The following is a 23,617-nucleotide window of genomic DNA, read 5'->3' on the forward strand; positions in this document are numbered from 1 at the left end:
TAGATATGTATTTAATTGCCATTTTTTATTGTTTTATGGTTGTTTCCATAGATTTTCTAGACCCTTTCTTCTCTCTTTCATGTGTTGTTGGCTTTCTGTAGTGATATACTTGGATTCTTTTTTATTTTTTGCATATCTATTACAAGGTTTTTACCACCTGGATTGTTTTATTTTCTATTACATTGGTTTTCACTTTAGTTTTTAATATCCTTTTTCTTCTGTTTATTTCAGGCTTAATCTGCTCTACTTTAGTTTTTAAGGTTTTTCACACATTTTCCTCTAATATTGCAGGTTTTGGTGTAAAATTTCACCTAAGTTCTGCTTTAGTGGCATCCCACAAATCCTGATAATGTTGTATTTTCATTTTATTTGGGTTGAGTGTTCTATGAATGTTAATTAGATCCATGGTGACACATGGCTCCAAAGTTCCCTGGGGATGATTTCCATCCCAGTCATACCTGAAAGGAGAAAGAACATGGAGAAAGGTGCTTGAGAGGTTTTTATGACATCACTTCCATTCAAATTCTATTGGTTAGAACTCAGTCATATGGCTTCACCTAATGGTATGGGAAGCTGGGACACGGTAGTCTAGCTTTTTGCCGGGGAAGAAGAGGAAAATGTATTTGGACAAACAACCAGCAATCTTTTTCTATTTTCTGGAAGAGCTTGTATAAGATAAGAAATACTTGAATCATGGGTATACAGTAGAAATTATAAAGTTATTTGGGCCTGCTGTTTTCTTTAGGGGAAATTTTGTAACTGCTGATTGTTTAATGGATAAATGTTGATTTAGGTTTTCTATTCTTGAGTCATTTTTTGTAAGTTACTTTTTAGGTATATATAATTTTGTAAAAGTTTTAAAATGTATTACCATAAATTTGTTTGAAGTATTTTCTTATTTTAAACTCTGCTGTAATTGTAATTATGTTCTTTCTTCATTTTAAATATTGTTTATTTATACTTCTTTTTTACTTGGTTTTTAATCTAACTAGAGCTTTATTCAATCTTGTTAGTCTTTACCAAGAATCTTAATTTTTATCCTATTAATTTCTGTTCATTATTTATTTCTTTTCTCTACATTACTTGGCCTTATTTTGCTGGTCTTTTTCAACTTATAATTTGAATGATAAGCTCATTATTTTTCAGCTTTCTTTTCTAACATATGCATTTAGGGCCATATATTCCCCTTGAATTTGGCTCCAGCTTTGTTGCTACAAGTATTTGTACATATCATTATTGATTATTTCTATGTATTTTCAAATTTCCACTGATTTCTTCTTTAATGCATGAGTAATTTACAGTGTGATTTTAAATTTCCACAGGTATAGGAGCTTTTCTTAGGGTATATATTAGGTTATTAATTTCAAAATTAATTTCATTATTTTCAGAGAATGTGGTAAATGTAATAATGATTCTAGAAAACTTATAGAGTCTTGCTTTATGGCCTGGTATATGCACATTAAGTTTGAGATGTCTTCCTGTTTTTTTTTGTTGTTGTTGTTATTAATTCCTTGCAACATTATCTTATTTATTTATAATTATAGTTGTGTAAGATAGATAGTATGACTCCCATTTTTCAAATCAGAGCATTAAAGTCCAGCCATCACGATAAGTAACTTTACTATATTCACAAACAGATCTAGTTAGTCTTATAACCAGTCTGAACAAACACCGAGTAAAAAAGTATGGTCAACTTTTTATACTGGTTGCATATGAGCCTTGCTTATATCTCATTATAGATTTTTAAACATTAGGGCAAGGGTTCATTCTTATTTAAATGGCTTTTTATCCCTCACTTGATATCTGAAACAATATTCTATGCATATCTGGTGTTTAAGAGATTTTTGTTGATGGGGTGACTGGTTGGCTCTGTCAGTTAATGGACCAACTCTTGGTTTTGGCTTGGGTCCATGATCTCAGGGTTGTGAGATCAAGTCCCACATGGGGCTCCACACTCAGCACAGAGTCTGCTTGAGATTCTTCCTTCCCCTTCCTCTCCCTTCCCTTCTGCTCCTCCCCCACTCGCTCATGCTCTCTCTCAAATAAATACATAAAATCTTAAAAAAAAAAAAAAGATTTTTGTTGAATTGGAGTAAACCTGAGACTGAAATCTGGCAAAATTCCAAAAGAGTATAATAAACAGGTAATTCATGAAGATTCAAAAAATAAAGAAGAGAAAAGATGGTGGAGGACTTGGGGGCCCTATTTCAACGAGTCCCCTGAATTGAGCTGGATATCTACCAGACCATTCCGAACACCCACAAAATCAGCCTGAGATGTAAGAAGATATGGATCTCTACAAACAGAATATTTCTGACGATTGGTCTTGAGGTATGAAATGTGGAGCTGTGATTCTGTGGACAGATATCAGAAGATAAACAGAATGGGGAGGGAGCCTCAGGGATCCTGTGCCACTGGAGTGCAAAAGCCTCCCATGTTGGGGACTGGCACAGACTCAGAGACTGGTAGTGGTGGGGAAAGGACTTTAGGGCAGCCCCCCAGATTGAAACCTGGAGCTGCAGGAGTACACCTGTGAACTGGGGGCAGCTTGCAATTTTAGAGCCACAAAGGGCAGAGACATGCCTGAACTTGGAAGCGAGGGCTGGGAGTGCTGCTGTGGGGCACACGATCCAGGACTCGTGGTTTTTTAGCAACACAGACAGAAATGGAGATAGCGTGACCTAGAGTACTCAGTGGAGAGCAGTGATCTCTCTGTTCTGAGACGGAGGTTTGGATACAGTCACTTCTGCTCTCTCAGAAGAGAACAGAGAAAGCTGCCAGAGAACAAAAGCCCCCCAAAACCAGTTTTCACTGAGCCCATCCTCCCCTCATGGGGGCAGGGCAACTCTGCCCAAACAGGATTGCCTGAGTAACAGTGCAGCAGGCCCCTCCCCCAGAAGACACACTAGAAGAAGAAGAGGCCAACAACCCTAAGGTCCCTATAAAACAGGTGCATCTTGCTTGGGATGTGGCCAATAATTTGGACTCTGTACAGTGTCTGAACCACCCCTCAACAGAATAACTAAGAGGAGGAACCCCCAACAGAGGAAAGATTCAGAGATTGTGAGCTCTGCCACAGAACTAATGCTTATGGATATAAGGAAGATGACAGGAATAGACTTCCAGGTAACAGTTATGAAGACAATAGCTAGGATGGAGAAAACCATTAATGGAATCATAGATTTTCTAAGGGCAGAAGTGAGAGCTAATCTGGCAGAACTTAAAAATGCTATCAGTGAGATCCAATCTAATCTAGATACTCTAACAACCAGGGTAAACAAGGCAGAAGAATTAGTAATCTAGAAGACAAACTGATAGAAAAGAGGGAACAGGACGATGCCTGGAACAAATAGCTTAAAATCCATGAAAACAGAGTTAGAGAAATAAATGATGCCATGAAACATTTCAATGTCAGAATTATTGGGATCCCTGAGGGGGTGGAGAGAGAGAGAGGACTAGAAGATATATTTGAGCAAATCGTAGCCGAGAACTTCCTTAATCTGGGGAATGAAACAAGCATTTGTGTTCTAGAAGCAGAGAGGACTCCTCCCAAGATCAAGGAGAACAGACCAACAGCCTGGCATGTAATAGTAAAACTCACAAATCTTAGACCCAAGGAAATCATTTTAAGGGCAGTTAAGGGGAAGAGATTCCTTACCTACAGAAGGAGGAACATCAGGATAATGTCAGACCTGTCTCCAGAGACTTGGGAGGCCAGAAAGGACTGGCAAGACATGTTCAGGGTACTAAATGAGAAGCACATGCTGCCAAGAATACTTTACCCAGCAAGGCTGTCATTCAGAATGGATGGAGAGATAAAGAGCTTCCAGGACAGACAGAAACTGAAAGAATATGTGACCACTAAGCCGGCCCTGAAAGAAATACTAAGGGGGGTTCTATAAAAGGAGAAATACCCCAAGAGTGATATAGAACAGAAATTTACAGAGACAGTCTATAGAAACAAGGACTTCACAGGCAACATGATGACAATAAAATCATATCTTTCAATAATCACTCTCAACGTGAATGACCTAAATGCTCCCACAAAAGAGCACAGGGTTGCAGATTGGATAAAAAGACAGGACCTACCCATATGCTGTCTACAAGAGACTCATTTTGAACCTAAAGATACATCCAGACTAAAAGTGAAGGGATAGAGAACTTTCATGCCAATGGACCTCAAAAGAAAGCTGGGGTGGCAATTCTCATATCAGACAAACAGAAAGGCACTATATCATTCTTAAAGGGTTATACAACAAGAAGATATAACAGTTGTAAATATCTATGCTCCCAACATGGGAGCAGCCAACTACATAAGCCAACTGTTAACCAAAATGAAGAGACCTATTGATAATAATACATTAATAGTGGGAGACCTCAACACTCCACTCTCAGCAGTAGACAGATCATCTAAGCAGAAAATCAACAAAGGAACAAGAGCTTTGAATGACACACTGGACCAGATGGACCTCATAAATCTATACAGAACATTCCACGCTAAAACAACGGAATACTCATTCTTCTCAAGCGCACATGGAACTTTCTCTAGAATAGACTATATACTGGGTCACAAATCAGGTCCCAACCAGTACCAAAAGATTGAGATTTTCCCCTGCATATTCTCAGACCACAGTGCTTTGAAACTGGAACTCAGTCATAAGAAAAAGTTTGGAAGAAATTCAAACACTTGGAAATTAAAGACCATCCTGCTCAAAAATGTTTGGGTCAACCAGGAAATCAAAGAAGAACTTAAACAATTCATGGAAGCCAATGAGAATGAAAACACATAGGTCCAAAACTTATGTGATATGGAAAAGGCAGTCCTAAGGGGGAAATACATAGCCATCCAAGTGTCACTCAAAAAAAAAAAAAAAGAAAGAAAAAAGAAAAGAAAAGAAAAATCCCGAATACACAAACCATCTTTACACCTTGAAGAACTGGAGAATGAACAGCAAATTAAGCCTAACCCACACACAAGAAGAGAAATAATTAAGATTAGAGCAGAGATCAATGAATTAGATGAGAAATATAGTAGAACATACCAATGAAAATAGAAGCTGGTTCTTTGAAATAATTAGTAAGATCAATAAACCACTGGCCAGACTTATTCAAAAGAAAAGAGAAAAGACCCAAATTAATAAAATTATGAATGAAAGGAGATCATGACTAACACCAAAGATATAGAAACAGTTATCAGAAATTACCAATAACTACATGCCAATCAATTAAGCAACCTGGAAGAAATGGATGCACTCCTGGAAACCTATAAACTACCAAGACTGAAACAGGAAGAAATTGACAACCTGAATAGACTAATAACCAGTAATAAAATTAAAGCAGTGATCAAAAACCTCCCAAAAAACAAGAATCTAGGACCTGATGGATTCCCTAGGGAATTCTACCAGATATTCAAAGAAGAATTAGTATGTATTCTCCTGAAGATTTTTCAAAAAATAGAAACAGAAGGAAAACTTCCATACTCATCCTATGAGGCCAGCATTACCTTGATCCCAAAACCAGGCAAAGACCCCATCAAAAAGGAGAATTATAGTCCAATATCCCTGGTGATTATGGATGCCAAAATTCTCAGCAAGATCCTAGCTAATAGGATCCAACAGTACATTAAAAGGATTATCCAGCATGACCAAGTGGGATTTATCCCTAGGATGCAAGGGTAGTTCAGCATTCACAAATCAATCAATGTGATAGAACACATTAATAAAAGGAGGAAGAACCTTATGGTCCTCTCAGTTGATGCAGAAAAAGCATTTGACTAAATACAGCATCCTTTCCTGATTAAAACTCTTCAGAGTATAGAGATAGAGGGATCATTCCTCAATTTCATAAGATCCATCTATGAAAAACCCAGCAAATATCATTCTCAACGGGAAAAGCTGTAAGCCTTCCTATTGGAATCAGGAATACAATAAGGATGACCACTCTCACCACTACTGTTCAACATAGTATTAGAAGTCCTAGCAACAGCAGTCAGACAACAAAAAGAAATAAAAGGTGTTCAAATTGGCAAAGAAGAAGTCAAACTCTCTCTCTTTGCAGATGACATGATACTTTATGTAAACCCAAAAGACTCCATCCCAAAATTACTAGAACTCATACAGCAATTCAGTAATGTGGCAGGATACAAAATCAATCCACAGAAATCATTTGCTTTCTTAAACACTAACAATGTAAATGTAGAAAGAGAAATTAGAGAATTGATTCCATTTCAATAGCACTAAAAACCATAAGATACCTTAGAATAAACCTAACCAATGAGGTAAAGAATTCATACTCTAGGAGCTACAGACCACTCATTAAAGAAATTGAAGAAGATACAAAAAGATGGAAAAATATTCCATGCTCATGCATTGGAAGAATAAACATTGTTAAAATGTCTGCTGCCCAGAGCAATCTATACTTCTAATGACATTCTGATCAAAATACCAATGGCATTTTTCGAAGTGCTAGAACAAATTATCCTAAAATTTGTATGGAACCAGAAAAGACCCCCAAATCACAAGGAAATGTTGAAAAAGAAAAACAAAGCTGGGGGCATCATCTTGCCAGATTTCAAGCTATATTACAAAGCTGTGATCACCAACACAGCATGGTACTGGCACAGAGATGGACACATAGACCAATGGAACAGAATAGAGAGCCCACATATGGACTCTCAATTCTGTGGTCAAATAATCTTTGACAAAGCAGGAAAAAATATCCAGCGGAAGAAAGACAGTCTCTTCAATAAATGGTGCTGGGAAAATGGGACAGCTAAATACAGAAGAGTGAAACTCGACCATTCTCCTATACCACACACAAAGACAAACTCTAAATGGATGGGAGACCTCAATGTGAGACAGGAATCCATCAAAATCCTAGAGGAGAACATAGGAAGTAACCTTTTGACATCAGCCACAGCAACTTCTTTCAAGACACCTCTCCAAAGGCCAGGGAAACAAAAGTGAAAATGAACTTTTGGGACTTCATCAAGATAAAAAGCTCTGCACAGAAAAGGAAACAGTCTGTGGGCAACCCACGGAATGGGAGAAGATAATTGCAAACAACACTACAAAGGGCTGCTATCCAAGATCTATAAAGAACTTCTGAAACTCAGCACCCAAAAAAACAGATAATCAAGTCAGAATATAGGCAGAAAACATAAACAGACACTTCTTAAAAGAACACATACAAATGGCTAACAGACGCATGAAAAAGTGTTCAACATCACTATCTATCAGGGAAATTCCAATCCAAAACACACTGAGATACCACCTTACACCAGTTAGAATGGCAAAAATTGACAAGACAAGGAACAACAAATGTTGAAGAGGTTGTGGAGAAAAGGGAACCTTCTTACATGTTGGTGAGAACCAAGTTGATACAGCCACTTTGGAAAACACTGTGGGGGTTCTTCAAAAAATTAAAAATAGAGCTACCCTATGACTGAGCAATTGCACTATGGGGTGTTTACCCCAAAGATAAAGATGTAGTGAAAAGAAGGGCCATATGCACCCCAATATTCATAGCAGCAATGTCCACAATAGCCAAACTGTGGAAAGAGCCAAGGTGCCCTTCAACAGATGAATGGATAAAGAAGGTATAGTCGATATATTCAATGGAATATTACTCAGCCATCAGAAAGGATGAATACCCAGCTTTTGCATCAACATGGATGGGACTGGAGGAGATTATGCTATGTGAAATAAGTCAAGCAGAGAAAGTCAATTATCATATGGCTTCACTTATTTGTGGAACATAAGGAATAGTGTGGAGGACAATAGGAGAAGGAAGGGAAAAATGAAGGGGGAGAATTGGAGGCAGAGACAAACCATGAGACTGTGGACTCTGATAAACCAACTGAGGGTTTTAGAGGGGAGGGGCATGGGGGGATGAGTTAGCCCAGTAATGGGTATTAAGGAGGGCACATATTGCATGGAGTACTAGGTGCTATATGCAAACAATGAATCATGGAACACTACATCAAAAACTAATGATGTACTGTATGGTGACTAACATAACATAACAAAAAGAAGAAGAGGAAAAAAATAAAACAGGACTTGTAGTTCTGGAACTATTGCAAAAAATAATCTGAAAACACTTCTGACACAAGTACCTAATAATTCTGGGGAAAGTTATGGAGATAGGTGTATATAGGTAGCATCCATATCTATCTATATCCTTTAAATACCTCTATATATCTATCTGTATATCCTTTAATGTATCTATCTAAATCTAGACAGATATATACATACATACATTTATATCAATATAAAGAACATATTTAGATATAGATACATATGTTAAAGGATAGATGGGCAAACAAAGAGGGACCTACAAAGGCAATAAATGTATAGATACTAAATGGAAAGAAAACTAAGTGAATTTAGTTTACTGATGCAAAGGCAAAAGAGAGTGGCCAGTTTTGATTTTTGTGTTAATGAAGTTATTGGTGGCCTTGGAAATAGATGTGAAGAAGTAGGAATTCCCATTGGTAGGGGGTAAAAAAAGATCAATTGTAAGCTAGATGGTGCTGCCAGGAGAGAGTTTTATTAATTTTAAGATGGAAGAATCATAACCTGATTTAAGACTTACTATTCTTGGAGTGCCTGGATGGCTCAGACAGTTAAGCTGGCTATCTTCGGCTCAGGTCATGATCTCAGGGTCCTGGGATCGAGCCCTGCATTGGGCTCCTTGCTCAGTGGGGGAGCCTGCTTCACCCTCTGCTTCTGTCCCCTACTTGTGCTGTTTCTCTCACTCACTCTATCAAATACATAAATAAAATCTTTAAAAAAAAAAGACTTAATGTTCTTACCTAGCTATCTCTTACTTAGTCTGTAAGATTCAGCTCAGGTATTATCTCTAGGACTATACCTGCACTTGATCAAACTCCTCTATTGTCTTAGCACTGTCAAAAGGTTGTTATCATATCACTTAGAATATTTTAATGAATATATCCATTTAAAGGTCTTGTCTCCTGCAGATTATAAACTCTGTGATCATGTGTTATTTATCTTTCAATCACCAATTCTTGGCAAAGGTTTGGCAATAGAAAGTTCTCAGGCAATGTTTAACTAAACTATGGAGCTTTTCAAAATTTCTCCTTTTTATCCACATTTTGTCCTTTTTTCTTCCATTATAATACATATATACTTTTTAATTGCATTTATTCCTTTTCACATGTATGACCTTCCTACATACATACTTATAGTATAAACAACATAGTTATTTTGTTCATTTTTATAATACTAGCATTTAGCATAGTGCCTATCATTCATTTATTGAATATTCAATCATTTCTTGAGTAACCAGTCGTTATTCTAAACTCTAAGAATATAATAAGGAAAAAGATTTATCTTCTGATAGAGGAAGACAGAATAGACAATAAACCAGGAAAGAAAATTATTTATAATAGTAATTATTAAAGACAAAGAAATAAGGTGATATGATAGAGTAACTGCTGAAAGTGAGGAGTCCTTAATTTATTTATGATTTATTTATTTTTAGAGTGCGAGTATGCATATGCACATACATGAGTGGGAGGGGAGGGGCAAATGGAGAGGGAGAGAAGAATCCTCACACAGATTCCCTGCTGAATGCAGAGCCCAAAGCAAGGCTCGATTCCAGGACCCTGAGATCATGACCAGAGCCGAAATCAAGAGCCTGCTGCTCAACCAACTGAGCCACCCAGGCACCCCAATAGAGTCCTTACTTTAGATAGGATACTTAAGAGCAGAATCAAAAAAGTAAAAATACTACTTTTTTATATGTATTGACTAAAACTTTAAAGTGAGAAGGGAATCTTAATGATTACAGAGTAGTCCAACCTTTTCATTTTACAGATTGATTTAGAGAGAATGTGTGACTTGTTGAAGGTATTAATGAATTTGAAATTTGTCTTTCTCTTGGTAAAGTGTTTTGGAAACTTTGAGATTCTTTATATCTGATTGGGATTTCCCTGAGATGTAAATGACCTATTTAAACCAGGGACTATGATGGTGTACTAATCACACCTATTTTCTTCCCTAATGGAGATTTGGAAAAAAAAGAAAAGAAAGAAAAAAATAAAAGATAGAGCAGGGTAGAGATCTTCAGGGGAGACAGGTAAATGGGCTATAATCACAGTGATACCAATAAAGTTCTGCAAGGAAACTTGTAGCACCTAAGTAAAGGTGTCAGGAATTACATAAGAAACTCTAAAAAAATTTTTTTGTGATTTTTCTAAGATATTCATGGTAGAAAATACACACACACACAAAGTCTAGAGTGGAAAATTGTAATTATAGGCCCTTACTCCAGGGATAACCACTGTTAATTATCTTCCTTATACAAATGTTTCTCCTCTTTCTGTCTTTCTTTTTTACAAAATTAAAATTATATTATTTTTATATATTTTTTTAATATTTGAGGAAACCAGAAAAGTGAAAAGAAAAAGGAAAAGGACAAAGGATAATAAACACTCATGTAATCTACTAAATATATATTTTTTGGTCATATAAGCTTTAGATCTTTAATTTTTTAAAGAAATAAAACATTACAAATATAGTCTATTTATGTTCTATCCTTAGTCCCAGTCCCTTCATTCTCTCCAGACACAACAAATATCATGAATTTAATGTATTTTAATGCTTCTATTACAGTAATTTTTTTAAAAAATAGTATTATTTAGTGTTTTTTTTTAATGTGCATACATGGAATCAATATATAATTGGAGTAATTGAATACAGATTTAGGGGAATTTCTTTTGGAACTGAACATTATGTTTTTCAGTTCTATTCATGCTGATGCATACATATCTTGCTTATTCATAAGTCTTAAGTGCTAACCTTGATGAATTTTCACTGAACACACCTTTGTGACCAGCCCCTAGCTCAAGAAACTGAACATTACCAGTATTCTTGAAATCCCCAAATACCCATGTTTGAATTTTAGGTTGGCCTTCTTTTGCCTAGCATTATTTTGAAATAGTTGTCATCTATCCTTTCCCATTTATAGAATATTTTGTTTTCTTAAGTCAATTTTTTAAAATTCATTCATTCAACTATTGATGGGCATTTGTATAGTTTCTAATTTGTGGCTTTCTTAAATAGTGATGCTATAAACTTTCTAGTACATACTTTTCTGAATGCATTTCATTTTGGTATATGTCTAAAAATTGTTGGGTCATGGCTATGCATCTGTTCAGCTTTAATATAGAGCCAAACAATTTTCCAAAGTATTGTACAAAACTCCATTTGCTCCGATAGTAAATGAGAGTTCAGTTTACTCTGCCTCCTTGGCAACAATTGACATTTTCTGTCTTTTTCATCTTAGGCATTATATAGAGTAGTTGTTGTTATCTTGTGGTTTAATTAGAACTTTCCTGATAGTTAATGAAGTTTTCATACATTTATTGACCATTTAGATATTCTTTTTTATGATATACTTAAATATTTAGCATCCTTACTTGATTTTTTTCTAGCAAATCTAAAGGTAATCTAAAGGTCTCTATTCTCCACCCAATCTAGATAAGGAAGGACCTTAGCAATAACTATTGTTCCCTCACTTAGTAGTGTGCCTTCAAACAAGTCTCTTAACCTTATTTTGCTTCAGTTGTTTCTACATCTGTAAAATGAGGAAATAATAGTACTTAACTCAGAGTTGTTGTGAGAATTAAATGAGTTTAAATATTTAATACACTGAACAGTGCCTGACAGGGAGTATTTCTATATGAATGTTAGTTATTATTATTGTTGTTGTTGTTATTGGCAAAAGGATAGACAATATATATCAAGGGGACAGAACAGAGATTCAAGAAACAAACTGACACAAATACAGCTACTTGATTTTTGACAAGGGTGCAAAAGGAACTCAGTGAAGAAAGGATAGTTTTTTCCGCAAATGGTGTTGGAACCACTGGATATACATACCCAAAGGAGAAAAGAAAAGGAACTTGACCCATGCATTATACCTTAGGTAAAAATTAATTCAAAATGAGTCATAAATTAAATGTAAAACATAAAACTATAACTCCTTTATAGGAAAACATAGGAGAAAATCTCTGTGGCCTGGGTTAGGCAAAGATTTCTTAGATAATACCATAGCACAATCCGTACAAGGAAAAACTTAATAAATCAGACATTACCAAAATTTAAAAGTTTTGCTCTGTGAAAGACACCCTTAAGAGAATTGAAAAGACAAGCCATAGACTTGGAGAAAATATTTCCAAATCACATATCTGACCAAGGACTTGAGGAATTCTAAAATATCAGCAAAGATTTAAACAAATACTTCACTGAAGAAGACATGTGGATGACAAATAAGCACATACGAAGATGCTCAACATCATTATTCATTAAGGATATGCAAATTAAAACCACAGTGAGATACCACTGTACATCTACTAGAGTGACTGAAATAAAACTAACAATACCAAGTGGTGGCAATGATACAGAGCAAGTGAAACTGTCATATAATGCTAGTGGGAAAGCAAGATGGTACAGACAATTTGGAAGGCAGCTTGGCAGTTTCTTACACATTTAAATATATGTTTGCTACATGACCCTACTGAAATAAAAATTTATGTACAAAAAAACACCTTTATGCAAAAGTATAGTAGCTTTAACCTAACAACCCCAAACTGGAAACAACCAAATGTCTCAGCTGGGGAATAAACAAACTGTGGTACATCTGTAAAGTGGAATGTTACTCAGGAATAAAAAGAAACTGTTGATACATGCAGCAGTGTAGGTGAATGTCAGAAGCATTATGCTAAGTGAAAAAAGCCAGACTCAAAAGGCCACATGCTGTATGATTCCACTTATATGAAATTCTGGAAAAGGCCAAAAGTATAAGGATGGAGAATAGGGATGGAAAATAAACAATGGTTGCTAGCAATCAGTGCTTGGCCGCTAAGAGGCAGTATGAGGAAATTTTGGAAGGTGATGAAGTGTCACGTAAGTTGGTTATGGTGCTGTGACATATTTTTGTATTTGTCAAAACTTACAGAACAGCACACACACAGGCAAATGAATATTACTATATAAATTTTAAAAATGTTTAAAGTAAAATCCTTCTTAGGTTAATTCCTTGAATATTACTTCTCTCCTACTCCTGTATTTTTTCTTTTGGGACCCCTATTACTTTTATATTATATACTCTTAATCTTTTCCAATCTTATATTTCCTTATATTTTTCATTCCTTTTATGTAATAAGATGAGTTTCTCAGTGTTATATTTCATCTCATTAATTGTGTTCAAAAAAGAATTTATCTTAAAATTTTTGAATTTTTCATTTTCCAAGGTTCCTTCTTGGTTTTCTCTTAGTGGTTCAGGACCCCCCTCCCTCAGAGATTTTGTTAATGTAGAGTCATTCACAGTGCCAAAGGATGATTTGGTCTAGGTCTTATCTCAGTGATTTTCTCTGCTTCTTCTAATTCTTGCTTCCAGATCTCAGTGCTTCTTATGCCTGTGGTTTTAGCCTCTACTTATTACTCTGTGTTGCTTTTATTTATTTATTTTGTCTATAGAAATCTTTTTTTTTTAAGATTTTATTTATTCATTTGACAGACAGAGATCACAAGTAGGCAGAGAGGCAGGCAGAGACAGAGGGGAAGCAGGCTCCCCGCTGAGCAGAGAGCCCAATGCGGGGCTCGATCCCAGGACCCTGGGATCATGACCTGAGCCGAAGGCAGAGGCTTTAACCCACTGAGCCACCCAGGCACCCCAGAAATCTTTATCTTTTTCCCCAAAGTTTAATTTATTTAAGTAATCTCTACACACTCTGTTGGGCTCAAACTCATGACCTCAAGATCAAGAGTCACATGTTCTTCCGACTGAGCTGGCCAGGGGCCCCTAGAAATCTTTATCTTATATTTGAGTATGACAGTGTCTTTTTAATATTTAAAAAATACGCATTTTACCTATCTTGTTTTTATCAATGAATACTATCTGATATTTCATTATACCACTCTGCCAGTGATTCTCAAGTGGGACAGTTTTGCCCCCCAGAATAATTTGCCTAGAGACGTCTTTGGTACAATGCATAGGACAATCCCTACAACAAATTATCTGACCCAAAAGATCAATAGTATTGATGTTGAGAAACCCTGCACTAAATAAAGAATATGGTATTTTTCATATGTAACATCATCATAACTTATTTAATTGCCTTCCTTATATGCACTTAGAAGGTTTTTTTTTTTTGTATTATAAGTATCACTTTAATAAATAGCCTTCTGTAACTTTTTGGTACCATTGATTCCCAAATGTACACATTTTCTGAACCCTTTGAAAGGCATTACCTTGGAAGCTGGAAATTACTTAGGAAACAACAAAAACATGGGAACAACAAAGTCTTTATAATGTCATATGTTTAGTGGAACTTATAATATGTTCACACATAAAGATCTTCCATTGTTTTTAATTTTTTTTATTAACATATAATGTATTCTTTGCTTCAGGGGTAGAGGTCTATGGCTTATCAGTCTTACAAAATTCACAGCACTCACCATAGCACACACCTTCCCCAATGTCCATAACCCAGCCATCCTATCCCCCACCCCCTTATCCCCCAGCAACCCTCAGTTTGTTTCCTGAGATTAAGAGTCTCTTATGGTTTGTCTCGCTCCCTGGTCCCATATGGTTTCATTTTATTTAAATTCCAGTTAGTTAACATACAGTGTAATATTAGTTTCAGGTGTACAATTTAGTGATTCAACATTTCTATGCAACACCCAGCACTCATCACAAGTACATCCTTAATTCCCATCACCTATTTAACCCATCCTCCCTTCTGGTAATCATCAGTTTGTTCTCTATAGTTTTATACCTTTAAACTCTTTTTTCCCAGGTAGTATGCAGTTGACCCTTGAACAATATGGGTTTGAATTGTGCAGGTCCACTTATATGTAGATGATTTTCAACATAGTACAGGACTATTGATGTACTTTCTCTGCCTTATAATTTTCTTAATAACATTTTCTTTTCTCTAGTTTATTTATTGTAAGACTATAGTATGAAATACATAAAACATACAAAATATGTGTTAATCAACTGTTTATGTTATTGATAAGGCTTCTGGTCAATAGTAGGCTGTTGTTTATATATGTATATACATAAGTAGTTAGGTGTTGGCAGAGTCAAAAATTATATCTACATTTATGAGTGTGCACAGGTTGGTACCCCTAATCCTCATGTTGCTTAAGGGTCAGCTGTACTACTAAATTGTTTTAAGGCCCTTTATGTTCTATAAAGCTTTCTAAAAAATCTTCCTACAGCTTGCTTTATGGTTAGGTTTCACATTTCACAATCTTTTTTTTTTTAAGATTTCATTTATTTATTTTACACAGAGAGAGATCACAAGCAGGCAGAGAGGCAGGCAGAGAGAGAGGGGGAAGCAGGCTCCCTGCTGAGCAGAGAGCCCAATGCGGGGCTCGATCCCAGGACCCCGGGATCATGACCTGAGCCGAAGGCAGAGGCCTTAACCCACTGAGCCACCCAGGCGCCCCACACATTTCACAATCTTAAGGAATACTTGACCAACTTGACTATAAATACCTCATGCATTCTTTATTCTTAATTCTTTTCAGTACGTACTAGTATTAAGATGATTTGTAGTAGGGATAAGTTAATAGAAAAAAACAGGACTGACTTTAATCTGCTGCCTAATCTCAGTTTAGTTCCCTCTCTTACCTAGACCTCAGTTTTTTCACTTGTAAAATGAAGGAGTTATACCACATAATTCCTATAGGCTTTTCCAATTTTAAACCTGTGATATGTTATTATTTTATATTGCTTTTATTTAGCTTTTGGCCGTGATCTTTTATTGTTTCTGGGATAAAATAGAGATAAAAGCAAAGTTCCTCATATTTGTTCTTTATTATCCTCTATCTACCTTCTTATAGTGATGGATAATACAGATTTTATTGTCTTATTGAAGGACTGCAAAGACTGATACTGGAAAAATAACATGAAAATTTACAGCTAGACTGGGAAAGGAGAAGGCTAGATTAAAAAAAAAAAAAAGAGGTGACAGTTGTACACAAACAAACAAAATCTAGGTATCAAATTGAGGCAGGGTCAGAGATATGCACCCTGGGCCCTAACAACCATGAGACCTTGTGTTGAAATTTGTTAGAATTGCACAGGAGCCTAGAATTCAGGTTTTTGAACTTCCTGGTTAATGTTTTAACACTACAGTATATCATATCATTCAAATTATTATGTCATTTAATTTTACCTAGAGAATGAAGATACATGCATGAAATAATCTTTTATAATTTATTTGTATAGGTTTTTTTAACCACTTAACTTATTTTCTGGCTGCTGGTGCTGTTACTTTGGGAATTGGTTTCTTTGCTTTGGCATCAGCTTTGTGGTTCCTGATTTGCAAACGAAGGTAAGGTTTATTAGAATGTTTAACTTTTTTTCCTCTTAAAAATTCAGTGAAAGACTTTTCCAAATGGTATTAAATAACTATAATAGCACTGACTCTGTAATTTGAGGTTTGGTTATAGACACTTAGATTGGGAAGGGAAAGCTTTACATGTTTAAAATAGCCCAGAAAGACACGTCCTACTAGTTTAATAGTCTGAATACTGTAATAGTAATCTTCATGCATTAAAATTCTAAGGAATAATGAGATATATTTTATTTTCTGGGAGATGTGTTCAAATTATAAGTCTAGAAATTTTTAGTTTTTTATTTCTTCTTTTTAAATTTTTTAAAAAATATTTTACTTATTTATTTGACAGACAGAGATCACAAGTAGGCAGAGAAGCAGGCAGAGAGAGGGAGGAGGAAGCAGGCTCCCTGCTGAGCAGAGAGCCCGATGTGGGGCTCGATCCCAGGACCCTAGGATCATGACCCAAGCCAAAGGCAGAGGCTTTAACCCACTGAGCCACGCAGGTGCCCCACAGTTTTTTATTTCTAATTTATTTATTTATTTATTTATTTTTAAGATTTTATTTATTTATTTGACAGACAGAGATCACAAGTAGGCAGAGAGGCAGACAGAGAGAGAGAGGAGGAAGCAGGCTCCCTGCTGAGCAGAGAGCCCGATGCAGGGCTCGATCCCAGGACCCTGGGATCATGACCTGAGCTGAAAGCAGAGGCTTTAATCCACTGAGCCACCCAGGCGCCCCTGATTTCTAATTTAGAAGTTAAAAACATTACTGGGACAAAAAGACTCTCTCTTTTTTTGAGATATTTAAGAGAAGAGCTGACAGAATCCTCTGGTATAGTCTAAATGTAGACTTTTGCCAGAGACAGAAAACCCTAAAATTTGGTGGTTTTGATTATTTTGTTCAGTATTTGCTTTGTTTGATGTTTAAAAATGTAAATTGTAACACGTTCTTGCACATACTCTTCCAGGATTCCCTATCTTAACCAATGAATACATATTATCTATTCATTTGCATAAGTCAGAAAACTAGAAATTCACTTATTCATTCTTTTAACAAATACTTACTGGTGCCTGCCATTGTTCTAGGTACCATGGATACAACTGTGAATAAGTCAGACTGTGAATAAGTCTGTGAATAAGTCAGGGTTTCTGTTTCATAGACTAGTAGTGCCACTGGGAGGAGACAGATAATGAAAAATAAAGTGACCAGGGAATGTCTCTTTAAGTGGGCAGTATTTAATCCGAGATTGGAGTTAAAAGAAGGAAACAACCATATGAAGACTTTGTCAAAGAGCTCTGTAAGCTGAAGGGATAGCAAGTACAAAGACCCCACATGGAAATGTCCTTGGTATTGTTCAGGAAAGGGAAAAAAGGCTAGTGTATAGACTGTAGTGAGTGAGGGAAATAATGATGAAATTAAAGATGTAGATGGGAGCTAGATCACATAGCATGTTGTGGGCTAGAATATGGAGTTTGGATTTTGTTATTTATGCCATTGTAAGGTTTTAAACAGGAGAATGACTTTATCAGCATAATATGGCTAACATTGGGGGCTTACTACCTAGTGGCCACTGTTCTAAGTGCTTTATATGTGACTTCATTTAGAATTCATAACCTGCCCATGAGGTAGCAGTAATGTTATCTCCCTTTTAAGGACACTATAATGTCATCTATAGATGATTTACACTTTTATAACACTTTTTAAAATTTGAGATATAATTCACATACAAAATAGTACATAGATTTTAAATGTATGATGATGAATTTCAGCATATATATTCCCATATCATCACAACCCTGATCAAGATATACAACTTTCCATCACCCTGGAAAGTTCCCTCATGCTCCTTTCCAGTTGTCACTCCCCACCTCCCACTCAGATGTAGTCATTATTCTGATTTTTATTACCAGAGGTTAATTTTGCCTAGTCTTGAGTTACATGTAAATGGGATCATATGGACTTTATGTTTGCATTTTTGCCTTAACATAATATTTTTAAGATTCATTCATATCTTTGTATTTATCTGTATTTCATTCTTTTTATTGATGATTTTTATTAATTGTATAAATATACCTCACTTTATTCAGTTAATGGACAATTGGATCATTTCCAGTTTTTAGTTCTTAGGAATAAGGCTGCTCTGAACGTTCTTGTACAAATCTTTTCGTACACGTGCTTTCACTTTTCTTGGGTAAATACCTAAGAGTAGAATTGCTGGATCATATTAACTTTGTTAGCAAATTGCTGAACAGTCTTCCAAAGTGAGTATATACTTCTACCAGTAATATTTGAGAGTTCTAATTCATATTTTTAAAAGGTTTTTCTTACTTCTCTGTGAAGCCTGTATTTAATTGAGCAAGAGTAAAAGCAGAGCAAGTTAGGAGGCTATTGCATAATCTAGGTCAGAGATGATAGTGTCTTGGACTAAAGGAGATGAAAAGAAGAGGTTGGATTTGAGGTGTGTTTTGCAGGTAAAGTTAGTAGGGCTTGTTTGGTGGATTGAATGAGGTAAGGAAAGATAAATGAAATGGAGAATTAATGCTAACACCTACCTTTTTACCATGAGCAGTTGAGTAGTTGATCATGCCAATTACTGAGATGGGAATATGATTAGAGAGTAAGTTGAAGGAATAGTGATAAACTAGGAGTTACATTTTGGAAAGTGTTTTGGACATCCATTAGAAATGTCAAATACTCAGATATACATGTAGGAAGTTCAGAAGAGAATTCAAGCCTGAAGATTTAGGATATCAATGTATAGAGGGTATCTAAGGTCATTAGAACTGGGTGAGACTAACTAGGGAGTGATTTTTGGAAGAAAAGAATCTAGGACTGTGCCCTTCAGCCCACCAACATTTAGAAATCTAGCAAAAGAATAGGAAGAATCGTCTGAAAAGGAAGAACAGAAAGGTACGCTGTTAAGGAAATCAAAATTAGAAAATGTCTTGGGGGTGTTGGGAAGATGGCAGAGGAGGAGGGCCCTAGGCTCACCCTGTCTCATGTTTACAACTGGATATCATTCACATCCAAGTCAATAAACTGGAGAGTGATCCTAAGACTGGCAGAACAAACTCCACAACTAAATGTAGAGAAAAAGCTGCATGAGAGAGTTTAGGAAGAGCAGACACTGGTCAGGAGCTACCCACAGGAGGGAGAGAGCTGCAGACTTGGAGAGGGAAAAACACCAGGAAGCCCGCACAGAGGAAATGAATCCCCATAATGTCTGGCCTTGAAAACCAAAGGGGCTGAATTCTGTGAGTTTGTATAACCAGCAGGACTTGGAGCCCAGAGTTTTAAAAGTCAGAGGGCTAGTGATAGCCCATAAAGAGTCCCCACCCTTAAAGAGACAAGGGCCCAAGGAAAGGCAACATAGAAGTGACAGCTTGCAGATCGGAGGGAAATCTGTTTATACCAATTTCAGAGAGTGTTGGGGGATTTCTCTGGGAACAAAGGAGCTGGCAGTTGCCATTTTCCTCTCCTGCCCCCTAGCATAAACACAGAGTCAGCTGTAGGAGGTGGTGCTGCACAGGCACTTGCTACTTAACCTATTGGTACTGAGCCCTGCCCACAAGTTCTCCTGAGGACTTGCCAACTCCAAGCCTGCTGATCTCAGCTCCAGGCTCAGTGTAATTTTTGTTAACGCTGTGCATGCTGCACCCACCCATGCCTCTACGTGCTATGCCCCCATGGCCATCACACTTTGGGGGATCCAGCTTATGACTAGTGGGTCAGTGCAAAGTTTACTAACACTGCATATGCCATGCCCAGGCACCAAGTGCCCAGGGTGGCCACTACCACCATCCTCATGCACTGTACCCCCAATAGCCCCTTGGCTGTGGGAGGTCTGGCCTGGGACTAGGGGTTCAGTGCAAATTTTGCTAACATCAAAAGTTGCCCCCAAGCCTTTCTGCTGTCACACCCTCTCAGAGCTGGCCTACCTGGATCTCACTAATATCATTGAGAGCAAATATAGTTCACAATAGGCAAAGAGTCAGTGAGATGTCTGGACAAAAATGAAAAGTGACTCACACCTTAGCAGGATACAAGCAACAAACATAGAAGACTCCTCTGAAGAGCCAGTTTCTGGTGAATAGGGGACACTGCACTGTGGGGCACTACAGGACCTCTTCTTCATAAAGCCACTACTTTCAAGAATAGAACACAGAGCTGACTTTTGTAACACACAGAAACAGACACAGAGAAGTAGACAAATGAGGAAACAGAGTTGCAAGACAAAATCACAGCAGTATATCTAAGAGAAGGAGAAGAAATAATATGCCTGTTACAGAATTTAAAGTAATGATCATAAAGATACTGGACTTCAGAAGAGGGTAGTGGATATTAGTAAGAACCTTGACGAAAAGATTAAAAATAACATATCAGACATGAAGAACTCAATAAAAGAAATTAAAATAAAATAGATGGAATAAGTAGTAGTCTACAGGAAGCAGAGGAACATATCAGTGACCTGGAGGTTAGGATAATGGAAAGCAATTAAGCTGAACAGGTGAGAGACAAATAAATACTGCATAATGAGAACAGACTTACAGAACTCAGTGGCTCCTTCAAGCATAATAACATTCATATTAGAGGGATCCCAGAGGAAAAGAGAGAAAGGCAGGCAGAAAATGTATTTGCGAAATAGCTGAAGACTTCCCAAATCTGGGGAGGGAAACAGAAATCCAGATACAGGAGGCACAGAGATCCCATGACAAATTCAACTCAAAAAGCAAGAAGGTCCACACCAAGACACTTAGTAATTAAAAAGGCAAAAAATAGTGATAGAGAATTTTAAAGGTAGCAAGAGAAAAGAAGACAGCTACATACAAAGGAAACCCCAAAAAGTTATCAGCTGATTATTTAGCAGAAACTTTGTAAGTTGAAAGAGGATAGCATAATGTATTCAAAGTGCTGAAAGGGAAAATTCTGCAGCCAAGAATGCTTTACCCAGCAAGACTATCATTCAGAATAGAAGGAGAGATAAAGAGTTTCCTAGACAAACAAAAGTTAAAAGAACTCATGGCCACTAAACCACCCCTACAAGAAATGTTAAGAGGGAATCTGAGTGGAAAACAAAAACCATAAGTAAGAGTAAGAAAAGTGAGAATCACAAAATAAAAAGATGTAAAAAATCACGCCAAATGTCTGAAATGTAGAAGGGAGAGGAGTAAAAAATGAATTTAAAAACAAGCGACCATCAGCTTAACATAGACTGCTTTATGCAAAAGATGTTATGTATAAACCTAATGGTAACTACAATCAAAAAACAGTAATAGATGTGCAAAAAATAAAAAGTATGGAACCCAAATATATCAGTAACTCCCCCCCCCAGCAAACCATGAAAGAGAGAAAGAAAAGAATCAGAAAAAAATTACAAAAACAACCACAAAAAAGTAACAAAATGACAATAAATACTTATCTATCAATAGTTACTTTGAATGCAAATGGACTAACTGCTCCAATCAAAAGATATAGGGTGAAAGAGTTTATAAAAAAAAAAAAAAGACCCAATTATAGGCTTCCTACAAGAGATTTATTACAGGCCTAAAGACACTTGTAGATTTGAAGTGTGGAAATGGAGAAGCATTCATCATGCAAGTGGATGTCAAAAGAAAGCCAGAATAGCAATACTTATGTTGGACAAACAGACTCTAAAATAAAGTCTGTAAAAAGAGGCAAAGAAGGACACTACATAATAATAAACAGAACCCAACAAGAATATATAGCAATTATAAATATTTTTATGCACCCAACATGGGAGTACCCAAATACACAAAACAGTTAATAACAAACATAAAGGAAATATTCAATAGTAATACAATAATAGTAGGGGACTTTAGCTTCCATTTACATCAATGGACAGATCATTCAAGTAGAAAATCAATGATGAAACAGTAACTTTGAATGATACACTGGACCAGATGGATTTAATGGATATATTCAAAACATTCCATCCAAAAGCAGCAGAATACACATTCTTTTCAAGCGCAAATGGAACATTCTCCAGAATAGATCACATGTTAAGACATGAAACAAGCCTCAACAAATTTGAAAATATCAAAGTTATACCGTGCATATTTTCTGACCATAATGCTATGAAATTAGAAATCAATCATAAAATATCTGGGAAGATTTTGGGAAGATCCACAAATACATGGAGATTAAATAATAAATAAATACTAAACAATGAATGGGTCAACCATGAAGTAAAAGAAGAAATAAAAAAGTACATAGAAACAAATGAAAATGAAAACACAATAGTCCAGGGGCACCTGGGTGGATCAGTTGGTTAAGTGTCTGCCTTCAGCTCAGGGCATGATCTCTGGGTCCTAGGATTGAACCCCCGGGTCATGCTCCCTGCTCCCTCCCTCTCTCCCTCTGCCCCTCCTCTCTGCTTGTGCTTGCTCTTTCACTCTCTCTTTCTCCCAAATAAATAAATAAAACCTTAAAACAACAACAACAACACACAGTTGTCCAAATCTTTGGGATGCAACAAAAGCAATTTTTTTCTTTTTCTTTTTATTGTGGTGTTAGTCACCATACAGTACATCATTAGTTTTTGAGGTAGTGTTCCAAGATTCATTGATTATGTATAACACCCAGTGCTCCATGCAATACATGCCCTAAATACCCACCACCAGGCTCACCCATTCCCTAGTTCTTCCCCTTAAAACCGTCATTTTGTTTCTTGGAGTCCAGTCTCTCATGGTTCATCTCCCCCTCCAATTTCCCTCTCTTCACTTTTCCTTTCCTTCTCCTAATGTCTTCCATGTTATTCCTTATGTTCCACAAGTAAGTGAAACCGTATAATAATTGACTTTTTCTGCTTGACTTATTTCACTCAGCATAATCTCCTCCAGTCCCATCCATGTTGATGCAAAAGCTGGGTATTCATCCTTTCTGATGGCTGAGTAATATTCCATTGAATATATCGACTACACCTTCTTTATCCATTCATCTGTTGAAGGGCACCTTGGCTCTTTCCACAGTTTGGCTATTGTGGACATTGCTGCTATGAACATTGGGGTGCATATGGCCCTTCTTTTCACTACATCTGTATCTTTGGGGTAAATACCCAATAGCGCAATTGCCGGATCATAGAGAAATGCAGTTATTCTTTAAATATATCTTTTATTTTTATTTTTTAGAGTGGGAAAGAGAGGAAGAAAGAGAGAGAAAGGAGGGGCAGAGGGAGAGAGAGAATCTTAAGTAGGCTCCACTCCCAGCACAAAACC

At 36.5% G+C, this 23,617-nt stretch overlaps 1 protein-coding gene across 1 annotated transcript in view; it reads left to right on the forward strand.

Moving 5' to 3' along the window:
• Positions 1–560: 560 nt before the first annotated feature.
• The window catches only part of LOC308337936 (uncharacterized protein C1orf185), a gene marked incomplete at both ends in the record, with an annotated part of 44,018 nt that continues 20,961 nt past the window's right edge, over positions 561–23,617 (forward strand). The window contains 3 exon segments of the mRNA XM_080831487.1: positions 561–581; positions 583–619; positions 16,270–16,375. Of these exon segments, the coding sequence (XP_080687613.1) occupies positions 561–581; positions 583–619; positions 16,270–16,375 (164 nt within the window).

Source organism: Martes martes (assembly GCF_963455335.1).
Source record: "Martes martes genome assembly, contig: scaffold_175, whole genome shotgun sequence".
NCBI classification, from domain to species: Eukaryota; Metazoa; Chordata; class Mammalia; order Carnivora; family Mustelidae; genus Martes; species Martes martes.